Source organism: Microcaecilia unicolor, chromosome 3, assembly GCF_901765095.1.
Source record: "Microcaecilia unicolor chromosome 3, aMicUni1.1, whole genome shotgun sequence".
NCBI lineage: Eukaryota > Metazoa > Chordata > Amphibia > Gymnophiona > Siphonopidae > Microcaecilia > Microcaecilia unicolor.
This window is the reverse complement of record NC_044033.1, coordinates 172,096,098-172,115,751: the sequence shown is the minus strand read 5'-3', so window position 1 is coordinate 172,115,751 and position 19,654 is coordinate 172,096,098. Positions and strand designations below refer to the sequence as shown.

The window sequence follows — 19,654 nt, the reverse complement described above, 5'->3', positions numbered from 1 at the left end:
GCAGAGTACTAATCAGCAAAAACATCTCCTCTCAAAACAGTGAAGAGTTAAGTCAACACTTGGGTAATTGATTGGTTTCATTATGCCACTTCCTCAGCTTTGTGGGGACAGGGAATTCAGGTATGCTAAGATCAGTAGCAGAAGAGGAAAATTGCATGATTGTGTATGCAGAAAGAAAAAGCTCTGACTTTTTATTAATTCTAATTCTTTTTCATGGGTAAGATTGCAATAGCAGAGCTAGAAATTGCAATCTAGGGGAAATTTATGTCCACTTATTTTCTTCTGTTTTCCTTAACCTGTGCATCAGTATATGGTCATTTTATTTCTTGTATTTCTTTTTCAATTTGGAGTCTCCTGTTCATGCTTGGCACTAAATGAAAGTCAGCAGGTGAGTTTCACAATGTAAAAGGGCTGGTTTGGGGCCCCAGGGATAGAATGATTTTAGTGAGGGTTAATTCTGACCTCTTTAACTTCTAGTTGGTAGAAGAGACAGTTCTGAATTTGTTTACTGCTGAAAGCATGGTAAGCCTATGCTAGAAGTTCTGAAACAGGGTAAATGAGGTAAAGAGGGAATCCAAACTCCACTTATCAATTGCACAAGCTAAAACTTTCCAGCAACTACTTTGCTTAATACACAATTAGGAGAGGGGAAACTAGTTGAAAAAGGGTAAAGAAAAGTGACCAGTTCAAAGTTTGCTTTTTTTTTTTTTTTTTTTTTTTTACAGAAAGAGGCCTATCTTTTAGTGATGACTGTGTGTGGGAAGGAAGAGGAAAGTCCTTCAATTGATACCAAAGCTGTCTTTCCTAGAAATGAACTGTGGCAGGGGATCCCCAGACAGGTTATCAGGATATCCACAATGAATATATATGAGAGAGAGAGTTACATGTTCATTGTGGGTGTTCTGAAAACCTGACTTGGTTTGTCCTGGGTTGAGAAGCCTGGTAGTGCTCCTGGTTTCCTCTTTTATTTATTTATTTTTTTTGTGTGTGTGTGTGTGTGTGGGGGGGGGGTGATGCAATAACACATGCTGGTGCTTAACAGCTGCTTTGAAGCAGGTGAGAGAGTGAGGGGACACTAGTGACAGTTGAATGACCTGTTTATCTGATGGATGAGGAGGGACGGGAGGCCAGAGGGCTAGTAGCCACAGCCAGTAAGGGGAGTTCCATTAGCGATTGGGAGAGGGGCAGTGAAGACTTAAAGATTTGTTTAGATACGGAAGAAGACTAAAGTCCTGGAGTGAGTTGAGAGGAGTGATTAGAAGTATGAAACTTGGGTGAGGCGTGGCAAAGACTGAAGATTCAGTCATTGGCTCTTGTGGAAGCAAATGATAAGATTATGTTAGGGGGAGCAAGAGAGGAATGTAGGGATTGAGCTGGGGGAGAGCATAGGACTCTGGGCCTTCCATTGGATCTCAGATAGAGGTGAAAGTAAGCAGTATGGGACTAGGAGCTTATATGTGCGGGGGGGGGGGGGGGGGAGGTGACCTGAAATTTCTTTTGTACCACTACAGTGCTGGGAAAGACCCAGGGGTCCACATGGAGACCAGATTTGGACAGGGAATGAGTGTGATGATCAAATTTGTAGATGACACAATTATTCAACATTAAATCTCAAACATATTGTTGGAAATTGTAGGAGGAGCAATGGCCTGCAGGTCTAGGATCTACATAGGTGATAATTTTAATATGGTACATGCATTATGGTGGAATTAGAATTATAATCCAAACCCTAGCTATATGATGCTAGGATCTAGATGTTATCATAGACAATATGTTGAAATCCTCTACTCAGTAGATTGTGATGCCTAAAAAAATCAATAGTGTGTGTGTTTTCTATTTTCCATTTCTTTCCTAATAATTCATATCATACCTTGAGTGTTATGTACTATTGGGGTTGCTTTATCTCAAGATTTAGTGACCTTGGAAGTGGTACAGAAAAGGTGCCCAAACTACTAAGGGGAATGGAATGATTTCCCCATAAAGAAGGCTAAAATGATTAGGGCTCTTTAGCTTGGGAAGAGACAGCTGAGAGCAAAATGCATACTTAATCTTTCAGAAAGTACAAAAACTAGGGGATGCACTGTGTGTTTACTAGTGGGCTAGTGATCAAAGGCAAATGCAGGTTCTAGAGGCCATTAATGCCCAACTAGTGCTCGCATTTGCCCTCTGATCAAAGCTGGTGAGCGTGTGCAACAATGAACTCACTAGCTCTGAGTGAAGGTATCATGCAAATACATACTGAACAGGGCATTAGCTATTCCTTCCCAATACTCAGAGCTGGCGTTAGGATTCGTGGAGGAATGGGGAGCCTTGTCTTGCATGCATTTGCATGCTTATGTGTCTTCCCCCCCCCCCGCCCCTCCTGTAGGTTTTAAAGCAAGAGGAGGGAATAGCACTCTCTCCTCTAGTGAGTGCTGCCTTCAAGATGGTAGCACTCTGCCCTGCCCAGTTCATCCTGAGATGTGCTGTGCAGGGATTCAATACTATATATTGAATATATATATATATTCAATACTATATAAAGGAGAATCTCACTTATATGGTACTGAAGCCCCACCCAGTGCATCCTAGGTCTGCCACTGTGTAGCCTTTTCAAAATATATCATTTAAAGTTCATGTAGGAATGTAATTGCTGCTACCTACTCTTATTTTTACAGTTGTCAACATCTAAAACATCGGAGGCAACTAGGTAACTATAGACATCTAAATGTCAGCGTTTTACACGTCAGTATTTCAGAACCTAGATTTGCTGATTTGGAAACCTGTATGTCTAAATGCTCCCACTTAAATACAGAGCTCATAATAATTTAGGGACAATTGATTTTGAGAGGGAGGAAAAATGCTGAGACATTAAGTGATATCCCCAGTCACTCCTGTAGACCAGGTGTACCTCAGGGCACACACCAAGTCCCATTGGGTTTTCTGGATATCCCCAATGACTATGCATGAGAGAGATTGGCATGCACTTCTTTCTCCTCCTTGATATGCAAATCTCTCTCTCTCATACATATTCATTGCAGATATTCTGAAACCCCGATGGGACTTGTGTGCCCTGGGTTGAGAAGTATAATGTTGTCCATATTCTGTACCTGGGAACAGCTGTAAATGCTGACATTTATGTCTTTGCTTATGGGAGCACGTCAATTTTTGGTCCTGTCTAGACCACACCCACTTGCCATGTGTACGTATATTGCATTAAAAAAAAAAAAAAAAAAGCAAAACAGCGAAGATGACAGACAAAAATAATCCAAAATTTAAAAAAAGATCAAATTTGTATTTAAAAATACAAATACATAAAAGAATTAAAAAATGAAAAAGACGACACTTGTTTATAAAAAAATTAAAACACTTTATTAATTAAAGGATAGCAGGGAGAAAGGGACTCGACACAGCTGTGTTTCGGCCATGCAGGCCTGTGTCAGGAGTCTTCTCACCGTGTGTTGATTTTTAATTCTATCCAATTATAAAGAAAATATGTCTCTTTTTAAAGCTGTAGCGTTAAATGATCCTTGTAACAAAGTGAGGCAAAAAGCATCAGAGCAACTTTCTAAAACTGTGTTCCAATATTTCAATATGCATGTGCCACTATTTGCTTGTGTGACTAGGGTCGCTAAACTAAGGACCTTTGCTAGCAAACAAGGAGGGATGGTATCCTTCACCTCTGCCAAGAAGCAGCAACAATTTGGGACTTGTCATTGTCAATACCATCCAACTATAAGCTGCTTATCTCCCAGGAGTTGAGAACCACAAGACAGATGAGCTCAGCAGTGTTCTTGTGTGGTCCATAGGTTCGTCTACCCTGTAAAACATCTTTCAGGGTTGGGGAACTCAATGAAAAAAAAAATCTGCTGCTGTATTTGATATAGTCTCTGGTTGCCTAGCAAAGGATACATTAGCAATCCCCTGGAACCTGACCTCTGCTTTATGCTTATTCCCCTATCCCACTCATGGCAAAATGGACCAACGCACATTTCAGCAGAAGCCAAACACCATGATTCCCATAGTACTGTATTAGTGTTGACAGGACTGCTTCCTTATCCTAAAAAGGCTCGCAGTTCTGCCCCTATTCTGGCTTTTCGGATATTTTCTTTGTTGATGACCCATGGAAGTACATAAGTGTTGCCATACTGGGACGGACCAAAGGTCCATCAAGCCCAATATCCTGTTTCCAACAGTAGCCAATCCAGGTCACAAGTACCTGGCAAGATCCCAGAACAGTACAATACATTTTATGCTGCTTATCCCAGAAATAAGCAGTGGATTTTCCCAAGTTCATTTTAATAATGGCAAATGAACTTTTTCTTTTAGGAAGCTAGCCAAACCTTTTTAAACCTCACTAAGCTAACTGCTTTTACTACATTCTCTGGCAACAAATTCCAGAGTTTTACACGTTGAGAGAAGAAATTTATTATTTTATCCCTTTGTTTTAAATTTACTACTTGGTAGCTTCATTACGTTCCCCCTAGTCCTAGTATTTTTAGAAAGAGTAAACAATCGATTCACGTCTATCTGTTCCACTCCACTTAGTATTTAATATACCTCCTATCATATCTCCCCTCAGCCATCTTTTCTCCAAGCTGAAGAGCCCAAGCTATTTCAGCTTTTCCTCATAGGGAAGTCACTCTTTGTACCTTTTTCTTTTTTGAGATGCGGTGACCAGAATTGCAGTCACACTGTGGAGCGATACAAAGGCATTATAACGTCCTTGTTTTTATTTTCCATTCCTTTTCTAATAGTACCTAACATTCAATTTACTTTCTTTGCTGCCGCTGCACACTGAGCAAAGGATTTCAAAGTATTATCAACAATGACTCCTGGATCCTTTTCCTGGTCGGTGACTCCTAACGTGGAACTTTGCATCACGTGTCTATAGTTCTCTGAGGAGAAGCAGGCCGACGTCTGCGTCGGCCCAGGAAGCGGCAAATTTTTCCAGCAAAAATATAAACCTTTGCTAGAGCTGTTGGTTCACGAGTAGCGTGCACCGCATATGGGCAGACGACTTCCCGCCTGTTGCGAGCGTGCCTCCTCAGTTCTTTTTTGTCCGGACAAGGTGACAGCGTGTTTTTTTGACCCAGGGACAAGAATCTGATGACTTTTTTCTTTATTTTTTCTATTTCTTTATATATATTTTTTTATTCCCATAGTTTCCTTTAGTGTTTTTTTTGGCCTATTTTAAAGTTTACTTTCTTTTCAACATGGCCGAGTTTTCCCCTTTTTCTGTCCTTCACTTTTTTGGCACTATTGCTTTGTTTGATTTTGCTGAAGCTGTTTTTCCTTCCATGTCATTGAGGACACCCAGCGGCTTCAAATGTACTTGGTGCAACCAGACCATCTCTGGCACCGATACCCACGCCTGGTGTATCCAGTGCCTTAGGCCCGACCATAGCCCAGCCGCTTGTAGTCTGTATCTTCGTATGAAGAAATGGACTCGAGCTTCTCGAGAAGCCCAGTGAAAAAAGCTTTTTGGGGCTCGGTCCAGTCCCTCGATGACAACGACATCGGTACCGAGTTCGACGGCGTCAGAGTCGACATCAAGTGGAGCATCGACGTTGAAGGAGAGGTAATGTCTGCTCCGAGGCCACCACATGCTGGGAGCAGTGAGGCGTTGAGTGGGTCTTCACCTGCCTCGAGGCCTCCTGTTATGCAGGCCACCCAGGATTGACCTTTGTTGAACCTGGCCCCGAGGAGACGTGAGAATTCCACGTCCTCCTCGCTACCGAGGAGTCTCGATGACGGGCGTTGAGCAAAGGCTAAGAAGCACCGTCATCGTTCTCCTTCGACACACGGCGTCGAGAGGACCGCTTCCCCTCTGTACAGGAGGTGCCGATGCGTTGATACCTCCTTCCGAGCCTTGACAGACGACCCCTGCAGCCTTTTCTGATGGTGGCTCTCGACGAACGCATCCGGGGATTGCTGCACCAGTCTGCTTCGGTGTCGGGGGAGCTTTCACCTTCCATGCCCCTGGCTGCAGCTGCATCTGGCCTGTCTACTGCGGCGAGGTCCCAGGCCTCTGTGCCGCCTGTGGCATTGATATCGGCTGCCACCTGGGTTGACTCCCCTTTGACGTCGGTGGAGGAAACTTCACCGCAGTCCAGGCGGGCGTCGACTTCTTGACATCGCCATTGAGGACATCGTTCCTCGGCATCGAGGCAGGCTCAGTCTTGGAGTACCCTGAGGGAGGTCTTATCCGATACTGAAGAGCGTTTGTGGGAGTCAGAGGAAGACCCCAGGTACTGTTCTTCGGACGAATCCTTTGGGATTCCCTCTGAGCCTTCTCCTCCACCAGAAAGGAGACCATCTGAACCGGAGAGTCTGTCCTTTATATCTTTTGTCCAGGAAATGGCTACAGCTATTCCTTTTCCTGTGGAGGTTGAGATGCTCGAGGTCCTGGATTATCCTTCTCCACCTAGAGAGGCTGTGACGGCTCCTCTACATGAGGTACTGAAGGAAGTCCTTATGCGGAACTGGTCATTCCCTCTGGCCCCGTGATCCTGAAGAAAACTGAATCCCAGTATCGGATCCACGGTGAACCTGGAATGATGAGGTCTCAGTTACCCCACAATTCCATGGTGGTGGACTCCGACCTCAAGAGAGCCAAGAGTACTAGGGACTATGCCTTGGCGCCCCCAGGCAGAGAAGCTGGGACTCTTGATTCTTTTGGGAGGAAAACGTGTCAGGCTGCTATTCTTGCCGCCAAAATTGAATCTTACCAGCTCTTCACGAGCATCCACTTGCGGAACTTGGTGAGGCAACTGTCCAGCTTGGTTGATGCACTCCCTCTGGAGCAGGCCGAGCCTTTTCGCCAGGTGGTCAGGCAGCAGAAGGCGTGTTGAAAATTCCTGGCCATGGGGTACGTTCAACACTTTTGATGTAGCATCCTTGATCGCTGCCCAAGGTATAGTGATGTGCAGACTCTCATGGCTGCGTGTCTCTGACCTGGATCATTCTGTACAGCACCGGATGGCGGATGTTCCTTGTGGGGGGGAGGGGGATAACCTTTTTGGTGAGAGAGTAGAGGATGTAGTTGACCAGATCAAGAAGCATAATGATGCAATGGATTTTCTCTCCCACCGGGCATCTCTGCTACTACCTCCTTCTCATTTAGGAGGTTTTTTGGAGGGAAGAGGAGTGCTCCCTATTCCTATGCTAGGCGTAGGTACACTCCTGCTTCTCGGCAGCCTGCCCAGGATCAGTCCCAGTGCGCTCGTTCTCGTCAACAGCGTGCGCCTAAGGCCACTGCGGCTCCCCAGCAAAAGCCAAGGGATGGGCTTTTGATTGGCTCCAGTTAAGCATAGCCTCAGTAAACGTGTCCGTACCGGATGACTTGTGGGCTGGGGGGGAGGTTAATGTTTTTTCACCAGCGGTGGCCTCTTATAACCTCTGACCGGTGGGTTCTTCAAATTGTCCGGTTAGGATACACCCTCAATCTGTAATCCAAGCCTCCAAATTGCCCACTGGGAGCTCAGTCCTACAGCTCTCAGCACAAGCAGGTACTTGCAGAGGAACTCTCCGCCTTTCTACATGCCCAAGCGGTTGAACCCATTCCACCAGGGGAAGAAGGGCTGGGATTCTATTCCAGGTACTTCCTTGTGCAAAAGAAAACAGGGGGGATGCGTCCCATCCTAGATCTAAGGGCCCTGAACAAATTTCTTATCTGAGAAAAGTTCAGGATGGTTTCCCTAGGCACCCTTCTTCCCATGATTCAGGAAAACGATTGGCTATGCTCTCTGGACTTAATGCTTTCGCACACATCTCGATACTTCCAGATCACAGGAGGTATCCTCGATTTCTGCTGGGAACACAGCACTTTCAGTACTGTGTACTGCCTTTTGGCCTGGCGTCTGCGCCCAGAGTGTTTACAAAATGCCTAGTTGTAGTTGCATCGTCGCTATGCAGACTGGGAGTGCATGTGTTCCATTATCTCGACGATTGGCTTGTGAAGAGCACCTCGAAGGAAGGTGCTCTGGAGGCTATGCGAATGATTATTCAGGTGCTAGAGCTACTGGGGTTTGTCATAAATTATCCCAAGTCCCATCTCACCCCAGTCCAAAAATTGGAATTTATTGGAACTCTGCTGAACACTCAGACAGCTCGAGCTTATCTCCCTGAGGCAAGGACAGACAGCCTTCTCTCCCTGGTGTCCATGGTTCGAGCATCTCAGCAGGTCATAGCTCAGCAGATGTTGAGACTTCTGGGGCACATGGCCTCCACAGTTCATGTAACGCCCATGGCACGTCTACATATGAGATCAGCTCAATGGACCCTAACTTCCCAGTGGTTTCAAGCTGTGGGGGATCTAGAGGATGTAATCCAGCTGTCCACCGACTTCCAGAATTCTCTTCAGCGGTGGACGATTCGATCCAATTTGACCATGGGGCGACCATTCCAAGTTCCTCAGCCACAAAAAGTGCTGACGACGGATGCATCTCTCCTGGGGTGGGGAGCTCATGGGCTCCACACTCAGGGAGCCTGGTCCTTTCAGGAAAAAGTTCTGCAGATCAACCTTCTGGAATACTCTAAAGGCTTTCAGAGATCGTCTATCCAACCGAGTAATCTTAATTCAGACAGACAATCAGGTTGCCATGTATTACACCAACAAGCACCGGGTCTCGGCCTCTGTGTCAGGAAGCCGTCCAGATGTGGCTTTCGGCACACCGTCATGGCATGTTTCTCCAAGCCACTTATCTGGCAGGCATAAACAGTCTGGCTGAGAGATTGAGCAAGATAATATAACCTTAAGAGTAGTCACTGAAGATGGGTGTAGTCCGCAAGATCTTCCGAGCGTGAGGCACCCTCTTGGTGGATCTTTTTGCCATTCAGATCAATCACAAGGTCCCTCAGTCTGTTCCAGGCTTTAGGCCCAAGACAGACTAGCGTCAGATGCCTTTCTCCTACATTGGGGAACAGGTCTTCTGTATGCGTATCCTCCCATACCTCTAGTAGGGAAGACTTTGCTGAAACTCAAGCAGGACTGCAGAACCATGATCCTGATTGCACTCTTCTGGCCATGTCAGATTTGTTTCCCTCTACTTCTGGAATTGTCCTCCGAAGAACCGTGGAGATTGGAGTGTTTTCCAACCCTCATCACTCAGAACAAGGAGTCACTTCTACATCCCAACCCTTCAGTCTCTGGCTGTCATGGCCTGGATGTTGGGAGCTTAGCATTTGCCTCCTTGGGTCTTTCAGTGTCTCCCGAGTCTTGCTTGCTTCCAGAAAAGATTCCACGAAGAGGTGTTACTCTTTCAAATGGAGGAGGTTTGCCGTCTGGTGTGACAGCAAGGCCCTAGATCCTCTTTCTTGTCCTACACAGACCCTGCTTGAATACCTTCTACATTTGTCAGTCTGGTCTCAAGACCAACTCCGTAAGAGTTCACCTTAGTGCAATTAGTGCTTATCATCGCCGTGTAGAGGGTAAGCCTATCTGTGCACAGCCTTTAGTTGTTCGCTTCATGAGAGGTTTGCTTTTGTCAAAGCCTCTGGTCAAACCTCCACCAGTGTCATGGGATCTCAATGTCATTCTCACCCAGCTGATGAAAGCTCCTTTAAAGCCACTGAATTCCTGCCATCTGAAGTACTTGACCCGGAAGGTCGTTTTCTTGGTGCCTGTTACTTCAGCTCGTGTGGGGTCGGTGAGCTTCAGGCTTTGGTAGTGCATGCACCTTATATAAGGTTTCATCGCAACAGAGTAGTCCTCCGCATGCACCCTAAGTTCCTGCCAAAGGTGGTGTTGGAGTTCCATCTGAACCAGTCAATTGTCTTGCCAACATTTTTTTCCCCGTCATACTCATCCTGGCGAAAGCAGTTTGCATACCTTGGATTGTAAGAAAGTATTGGCCTTTTATGTGGAGCGGAGAAAGCCCTTCAGGCAGTCCGCCCAGTTGTTTGTTTCTTTTGACCCCAACAGGAGGGGAGTCGCCATCGGGAAAACTCAAAATCTCCAATTGGCTAGCAGATTGCATTTCCTTCACTTATGCCCAAGCTGGGCTGTCTTTAGAGGGCCATGTCACAGCTCATAATGTTAGAGCCATGACTGCGTCAGTGTCTCACTTAGCCTCCATTGAAGAGATTTGCAAGGCTGCAACGTGGTCATCAGTCCACACATTCACATCTCACTACTGCCTTTTCAGCAGGGTACCCGACGTGACAATTGGTTTGGGCAGTCAGTGTTGCAGAATCTGTTCGGGGTTTAAAATCCAACTCCACCCCCCCAGACCCATTTTTGTTCTGTTCCAGGCTGCACTCTTGTTAGTTGTTTATGGTTTCAGGTCAATCTATGTTATGTCCTCGCCGTTGCGAGGCCCAATTGACCAATGTTCATTGTTTTGAGTGAGCCTGGATGCTAGGGATACTCCAATTGTGATAACAAGCAGCCTGCTTGTCCTCGGAGAATACCAGATACAGGTTAGTATCTTCACTTTCAGGTTCCTCTTTCCCACATGCATCACTTTGCACTTGCTTACATTAAACATCTGCCATTTGGATGCCCAGTCTCGTATGGTCATCTTGCAATTTTTACCATTCCTTTTGAGATTTAACAACTTTGAATAACTTTGTGTTGTTGGCAAATCTAATTACCTCACTAGTTATTCCCACATCTAGATCATTTATAAATGTTAAAAAGCAGCAATCACAGCACAAGACCCCCATGGAACCCCACTATCTACCCTTCTCCATTGAGTATACTGATCATTTAAACCTATTCTGTTTTCTATCCTTTAACCAGTTTTTAATCCTCAATAGAACACTACTTCCTATCCCATAACTCTCCAATTTCCTGTGGAGTCTGTCATGAGGTACTTTGTCAAATGCCTTTTGAAAATCCAGATAAACAATATCGACCGGCCCACCTTTGTCCACATGTTCGTTCATCTTGTTGGGCAGACTGGATGGACCATTCAGGTCTTTATCTGCCGTCATTTACTATTTTACTATCAGGTGAATTTTTTCAAAAGAGGACGACGCCCATCTTCCGGCACAAATCGGGAGATGGGCGTTCTCTCGAGGTCGCCCAAATCGGCATAATTGCAAGCCGATTTTGGGCATCCTCAACTGCTTTCCATCGCGGGGACAACCAAAATTCATGGGAGCGTGTCGGCACTGTACCGAAGGCAGGACTGGGGCGTGATTTAGAGATGGGCGTCCTCGGCCGATAATGGAAAAAAGAAGGGCGTCCCTGACAAGCATTTGGCCGACTTGGTCCATTTTCTTTTCACGACCAAGCCTCGAAAAGGTGCCCGAACTGACCAGATGCCCACCGGAGGGAATCGGGGATGCCCTCCCCGTACTCCCCCAGTGGTCACTAACCCCCTCCCACCCAAAAATAAAAATTAAAAATTTTTTTCCAGCCACTATGCCTGCCTCCTATGTCATACCCAGCTCCATCACAGCAGTATGCAGGTCCCTGGAGCAGTTTTTAGAGGTGCAGTGCACTTCAGGCAGGCGGACCCAGGTCCATCCCCCCCCCCCCACCTCTTACACTTGTGGTGGTAAATGTAGAGCCCTCCAACCCCCCCCCCCCCCAAAACCCACTGTACCCACATGTAGGTGCCCCCTTCACCCCTTAGGGCTATGGTAGTGGTGTACAGTTGTGGGGAGTGGATTGGGGGGGGGGGGGTTGGAGGGCTCAGCACCGAAGGTAAGGGAACTATGCAGCTGGGAGCAATTTGTGAAGTCCACTGCAGTGCCCCCTAGGGTGCCTGGTTGGTGTTTTGGCATGTGAGGGGACCAGTGCACTACGAATACTGGCTCCTCCCACGACCAATTAGTTTAGATTTGGTCGTTTTTGAGATGGGCGTCCTCGGTTTCCATTTTCGCCGAAAACCGGGGATGACTATCTCAAAAACGACCTAAGGACGACCGTCTCTAAGTTCGACCTAAATTTCATGATTTGGACATCCCTGACCATATTATTGAAATGAAAGATGGATGCCTATCTTTCGATAATACTGGTTGCCCCACCCCTTCACCATGCTCTAGAAGGCTTTTGAGATTTTGTTCCACTTGAATCTTCTCTGGAAACAGACAACTCCTTTATGGGGAATTCTGTCTGATCTTCTTATCCTGCCTGGAATGAATCCCCTTATGGGGATATATGTCCTCATTCTTTCAATAGATGCTCAGAACTAAGTTCCATTTCAACAGGAAGCAGAACCACATACAGACAAATTTGGGCTTCAGAAGTATGTAGAGGCCCCAAAGGCTTTGGTAGCCGTATTCTTGACCTTCTACAAAAGCAGCAGCTTTGTATGTGGCAAACCCTGCTTGCTATTTAGCCTGCCTCCAAGAGGTTAGCTCCCAGCTTCAGTGAGGTGCAGCTGTTTTACTCCTCTGTTGTAGTTGTTGGCCATTTATTTATATATTTATCTCCTGTTTGAAGAAATACATTCAAGGCATTTTGTTGTAAGCATCTGTTCGGACTGAATGAAAGGCCAGTGAAGCTAACTGGGTACCTGCGGTCAGGTGTACAGCACGTATAACCCAGACATAGACAATAAACAGTTTTATCAGTAAAATATTCAAATAAGAGTACACTATGCTACTTCAGCACAATACACATTATAACAGCAAAGGGGGCGAGTAGAGGTGGAACATATAAACAGATAAGGTAGAGTACTGGAGCTTAGGTAGATAAAGGTGATACACTTGAAAACTTGCATACACCTTTTCTGAATGCATATGCAACTGATTTGAGCTAGAGTGTGTGTGATAAGCATGTCTTGCTGCAGTATATGCAGCCAGTGTTAGTCCTTGTTTGTATGACTAGCTAGTTAGTTGCCCCTTTCATTAAAGGCTTGGGGAAAAGTCAGGTTTTCACCTGCTTTCTGAAGTAGAGATAGGCTTCACCTAACACTAGACTTTGTGGGAGTGTGTTCCAGAGTGTGGGGAAGACTCCCTGGTGGGTATTCCATCACTTGATTTTCTTTGGAGATGATGTGGTTAGGGATGCTCCTTGGAAGGACATTAGAGACCTAGCAGGGATGGGCAATCTTGGTCCTTGAGGGCTGCAACCCAGTTGGATTTTCAGGATTTCCCCAATGACTCTGCATGAGAGATATTTGCATGCAGTGCCTCCATTGTATATAAATAAATCTCATGCATAGTCATTGGAGAATTCTGAAAACCAGACTGGGTTGCAACCCTTAAGAACCAAGGTTGCCCACCCCTATGCTAGAGGGAGATCTGTTCAAATATTCTGATTCGTTTCAGAGGGTGGTGGTGAATGGAATTCGCTCGGAGGAGGGAAAGGTGAGTAGTGGAGTGCCTCAGGGATCGGCGCTGGGGCCGATTCTGTTCAATATATTTGTGAGTGACATTGCCGAAGAGTTAGAAGGTAAAGTTTGCCTATTTGCGGATGATACTAAGATCTGTAACAGAGTGGACACCCGGGAGGGAGTGGAAAACATGAAGAAGGATCTGAGGAAGCTAGAAGAATGGTCTAAGGTTTGGCAATTAAAATTCAATGCGAAGAAATGCAAAGTGATGCACTTAGGGAATAGAAATCCACGGGAGACGTATGTGTTAGGCGGGGAGAGTCTGATAGGTACGGACGGGGAGAGGGATCTTGGGTGATGATATCTGAGGATTTGAAGGCGACGAAACAGTGTGACAAAGCGGTGGCCGTAGCTAGAAGGTTGTTAAGCTGTATAGAGAGCAGCAGAAGAAAGGGGGTGTTGATGCCCCTGTATAAGTCGTTGGTGAGGCCCCACCTGAAGTATTGTGTTCAGTTTTGGAGGCCGTATCTTGCTAAGGATGTAAAAAGAATTGAAGTGGTGCAAAGAAAAGCTACGAGAATGGTATGGGATTTGCGTTACGAGACGTATGAGGAGAGACTTGCTGAACTAAACATGTATACTCTGGCAGAAAGGAGAAACAGGGGTGATATGATATAGACGTTCAAATATTTGAAAGGTATTAATCCGCAAACGAACCTTTTCCGGAGATGTGAAGGCGGTAGAACGAGAGGACATGAAATGAGATTCAAAGGGGGCAGACTCAAGAAAAATGTCAGGAAGTATTTTTTCATGGAGAGAGTAGTGGATGCTTGGAATGCCCTCCCGCGGGAGGTGGTGGAAATGAAAACAGTAACAGAATTCAAACATGAGTGGGATAAGCATAAAGGAATCCTATGCAGAAGGAATGGATCCTCCGGAGCTTAGTCGAGATCGGGTGGCAGAGCCGGTGGTTGGGAGGCGGGGATAGTGCTGGGCAGACTTATACGGTCTGTGCCAGAGCCGGAGGCGGGGCTGGTGGTTGGGAGGTGGGAATAGTGCTGGGCAGACTTATACGGTCCGTGCCCTGAAGAGCACAGGTACAAATCAAAGTAGGGTATACACAAAAAGTAGCACATAGGAGTTGGGCAGACTGGATGGACCGTGCAGGTCTTTTTCTGCCATCATCTACTATGTTACTATGTAACTATGTTTCCGTTAAGGGTCTTGAAAATCAGCGATGATATTAAATTTTAGCCCTGTATTGTACCGATACACATGAAGAAAGGGAGGAATTGCAGAGTTCTCAAATATACATCCTGGCAAAGACCCCAGACTGACCACTTGGGCAAAAACGTATTCAGGGCGATGCTCTTTGCACAAATTGCAGCCTAATAGTGCTACATTGTGCAGTATATGTACACTGTCCTTCTAAAGGTACAGAGATTCTAGACCATCCTGTCTACACAAATACAAATTCAGCTATTAGCCATTTTAGCAGAAGCAAACCAGTGTGGAACCCATCTTATGTACAGTGTATGACGTATTAGACTCCTCTTTGAGGATCTCTACTTCCAGCATTGCTTCATTACATCTTGCATGGTCGCTTGCTTCCAACTTGTGAGAATAGGTCCATGCAAATGCTTCATGTACATGGGCCATTGTGCGCTTTGCAACATCTCTCTGCTGTACTACCAATGTATACATAATCCTCAAGACATACTTTTTAATACCGGAGGGGTTACAACATTTGTAGATTTCTGTCTGCCCTTTATGAGACTCTGCATCTTTCTTTCACTAAGCCTTGCCCGTGAGAGGTGGGACAAATAAGGCAATCAAATGTGCTCAGCAAAATAGTCTTACTTTTGACAATAAGCAGTAGTATTCCTGAAACATAAGCCCTGCTCTACCTATCAAGAAGTCGGGTACCTTTCTTTGAGCAACAGTGGGAGCATATTACTGTGGAATTCTGGATCCTCAGCATGGAGTTACTGCTTACTGCCTTTCAACTGAAAGGAAACTCAGGAAGGTGGGGTTGGGGGGTGGGGGGGTGGGCATGGGATGAAAGTGAAAGGGGATAGACTCAGGAGTAATCTAAGGAAATATTTATTTAAGGAAAGAGTGGTGAATGCGTGGAATGGCCTCCCAGTGGAGGTAATGGAGACCAAGACTATATCTGAATTCAAGAAAGCATGGGACAAGCAAATAGGATCTCCTAAGGGAGAGGAAGAGATTGTGAATGGGTAGACTGGATAGATCATATGGTGTTTATCTGAGATCATCTGATTTTCTGTGTCTGTTGTCAGACTAGAAACAATCTTATTGGTGTAATAATCTTGATGTACAGGTGGTGTCTTTGCACTGTGTGGTACCTCCTAATTGGCTTGTTTTTTTTTTTATTAATGGCAGGAAAAATTGCTCAATGCCACTTGGGCAAGTATGACGAACCAGACAAAGGAGGAGCTGGAAAAGCAGCTGAACTGCTGTGGGTTGTTCAATGACACAAATATACATAAGGAATTTAGCACGTGCCATGCAGTAAGTGGAAGACTTCACCTAGTTTAGAATTTTGTAAATGCTTGTCTAGTATGGCAGAAAGCCTCCACACAGACTTGTGGACTTCTGCATTCCTTAACATGTCTCCTTAATGTAGATTTTGCAGACTGCATTAATGCTTTGAAATTTCAAATGATAAGCAGGATTTGACCTAGCCAGTACACTGTGTTCTCACTATTTCACACATCCACGGAGGTGCAAATAGAGTTTGCAATTTGCCATTCGCGCTGCGTTGTTTGCATAATTACACATTGCAAAACAGCCGCCTGCTCTGGGCAAGTCACTTAACCCTCCATTGCCCCTGGAACAAAATAAGTACCTGAATATATGTAAACCGCTTTGAATGTAGTTGCAAAAACCTCAGAAAGGCGGTACATCAAGTCCCATTTCCCTTTCCCTTTTGCTTTCACTTTTGTTGTAGTGTTTTTGGTGTTTTGCTTCTGGAAATGGCCACCAAGCGTCCATGGAGTGAGTTGCAAGCTACTAATCCTAAGAGAAAGAAACATATAATATGTCTTAGTGACAAAATAAGGGCCATATTTACTAAGCTGTGTTATAGGTGCTTTAGCGTTTTTAACGTGCATTAACCGTGTATGCGCCTACAATATCCCTATAGGCCACCTACGCAGTTAGTGCGTGTGATAAAAATGCTAACGCGCCTTAGTCAACAGGACCCTAAGTTTGTTACAGTTTTGTTCTGGCATGTCTGTTTTTGCTGAGGCCATGAGTTTAATGTTAACAACTGCAAATAATTTGTTATAAACATATAAAATAGGGTGACAAAACCATGGTACAGTATTCAGCATTGGTTGTTGGGTACACTGATTGCTTACTGTTTAATACTGTACAGTATTTTCCAACACTGTTCTGTGCAATTTGTTTAAGAATGTTACTAAATTGTATTCAACATGTATGTTCTATCTGGTTTCACAGCAAGCAAAGTAAAAAAAAAAAATAAAAAAAAAACTGTACTGGAACTTTTTTTTTTTTTTTTTTTTTTAAAGTGTTGTGCTATGTGAGAACCTAACCCCTGTATTTCCTATAGGAATAATTATTCACTTTCTGCAGTTTTCTGGAAACATAGGTATAGCTGGAACCTAACCCCTGTTTTCTCATATGGATGTTGTTTTAGTATTCATGAATTGTGGTTTGTAATGTTTTTTTTATGAACCATACCATCGCAAATAATGAGAACGCACTGTACCTCGAAAGGAACATAAGGAAATGGTGTTGATGACTTGGATGTTGTGCTAGTCAAGCAAACTTCTTAAAATTTTGCATAGCAATTCCCTCCCCCCCCCCCCCCCCCCCCCACTCCCTAAAAAAAAAAAAGATAAAGTACAGAACAGAGTAACAGCAATAAATCCCCAGCCTACCTATGTGTTCAGTACAGACATGCCATTCAAATGCTAGGACAAATTATTGAAATAGCTAGTAACCCACAAATAATTGTCCCTTTTAAACCACCAGATCCGGAAGAACTTTCATTCAGATATCACAGACAGTAAATATGAAATGACCTTAAACCCTCTCCATTCCCATCTCAGCTTTGACTGTGCTAGAGCATTTTTTCCCGCTGAGTACTGAATCCTTATCATTGCTTAGTGTTGGAGACTTTGTGTTGCAGAAGTGCTGTACTTTATTTCAAATGAAGGAAAAAGAAAGCTGCAGCCTACCTGATAGGATGTAAACAATCCCATAGCACTTTCACAAAAAGCATGAAATGGTGTGGTAGCTGTGTAAGTCCACTTTTTTAAAGGTAATAAACAGAAATAAAACAACAAAAAAAGAAAATATGATAGAGTTTTTATTGGTTTAACTTAAATAAATTTTTTATTAGCTTTTGAAAGCAATACTTTCTTCAGATCAGAAAAGAACCAGGTTGCTATTCAAAGTGATTTAACCGACTAGAAATGGCTCCTGGCCGGTTAAATCACTTGTTTCGGGCTAACCGGTCATTTTCAGTGGCACTTATCATTTAGTTCTGTTGCAAAACTGGCTATTCTGGTTGCATTCTAGGGGTGGAGTTGGCACTTGGCCAGTTAAGTACTAATATTCAGCACTTAACTGGCCTGTCTTTATGTGGTACCCCATAGCTGATTAAGGCGGCTAGTGTTTTTAGCATGCACTAAATGCTAGAGACACCCATGGGGAAATATGGGCGCATCTAGCGTTTAGTGCATGCGTATTTAACACAGCACTAAAAACACTAGTGCGCCTTTGTAAAAGGACTCCTAAGTCCTGAATATTGCACTTAACCAGCTATGCTTTAGCTGGCTCCACAAACCCAGAAATTCAAGGCCAAAGGCCAGACATGGCCCAGAATTGAAATTCTGGGCATAGTAGCAGCAGTGGTCAGCAAAATGCTGAGCACCACCAGCTGAATATCGATCCCAGCATGAATAATCCCTGTACAACACCAGTTGTTGGCTAGTACCTGCTGGATTTGTTCCTGACCTTGCTTATCCTTATAAAAACCTCTCCCTCTGTTTCACATGTGGCATTAAACACCATGGTTTGCTTTTCAGAGAAATACTATGCAAATGCAATTTCCTATGAATTCTCATCATGTTATCTTATAAGTACCAAAAAATTAACAAATCTGCTTAGAGAAATAAATTAAGAAACTTATAGAAAATTTGCTGTAAATAATTTTGTGTTGTGCATATAGAAAAGGTTACTTCTTAAATATGTCTAAATAAAGGCCTCACAAGCCAAGGGTACCAACTCAGTGGACACACCTATAATGGCTTTCATCATAGGCCACCAACTACCTCCGAAAAAACTGTAGAGTGAAACAACTCTATAAAAGAGAAAAAAAACAATCTGCAGTAAAAAAAAGTGGTATAGTAACAAATCAATTATCACAATGCACAAGCAATACTATTGAACTAAATAAACAGCTTGTGTATATTTTCGGAAGAATGATTATCAAGCAAAAAGACTATATTAAGGGGAGACCGTGTAGAACATTATCAAAACTACAAAAGGAAAAGAAGAATTTAGCTTAATCCATAGAAAAAAAACGATATGTTTTCTATGAAGCACGTTCTGTATTTGTGTAGTATCAAAGAGTTCAAAAAGGTCCCACAAATTGTAGTTATACTCAGTCTCTCTCATAATCAGTCTTTCTCGACAGTCATAGAATTCTCACTGTTACGTTGCTTCATCAGGAGAGGATATGCAAAAAGCTCATCTTCCACGTTGCATACAATCCAAATCAAAATGGCGACTGCTTATAAGGATGCTAAGGGACGGTTGAACCTTCTCTTCATATTGACGTCACTTCCTGAAGCATCAGTGTTTTACGGCAGATCATTATAAAACCATTATTGCTTTATTTCTTAGTACGTTGTTAAAATGCTTCCCATTCCATAGGGCCATTAGGAATTACCGTATGTAAATGATATATCCATCTTTGTTCCTTTTGGTGCAAAAACCTTGAAATGTTACCTCTTCTGCCATTATCTTTTATTTGCTCAATCACGGTGCAGCGTAACTGATCAAATGTATGTTTTTCATGAACGCAGTGCTTTACTAAAGGCATATGTAATTTTTCTTTCTGAATGCAATGTTTATGTTCTATTAACCGTGTTTTTAACATACGTTTAGTTTGTCCGATATATCTTAATCCACAAGGACAAGTGTTCAAATAAATCACTGCCTTGGAGATGCTACTTGGAAGATGAGCTTTTTGCCTATCCTTTCCTGATGAAGCAACAAAACAGTGAGAATTCTATGACTGCCGAGAGAGACTGATTGAGAGAGACTGAGTATTACTGCAATTTGTGGGACCTTTTTGAACTCTCTGATACTACTTGAATACATAGAAAACATATTTTTTCTATGGATTAAGATAAGTTCTTCTTTTCCTTTTGTAGTTTTGATAA

The 19,654-nt window shown here is 44.0% G+C and overlaps 1 protein-coding gene across 2 annotated transcripts in view; it reads left to right on the top strand.

Annotated features, from left to right (window-relative positions):
• TSPAN31 (tetraspanin 31) overlaps positions 1-19,654 on the top strand; it is an 81,714-nt gene that overhangs the window by 19,912 nt on the left and 42,148 nt on the right. For both annotated transcript variants that reach the window (XM_030196587.1, XM_030196586.1), the window contains exons 3-4: positions 308-388; positions 15,618-15,746. In XM_030196587.1, coding sequence (XP_030052447.1) covers positions 308-388; positions 15,618-15,746 — 210 coding nt within the window. The remainder of the gene's footprint in view (positions 1-307; positions 389-15,617; positions 15,747-19,654) is intronic.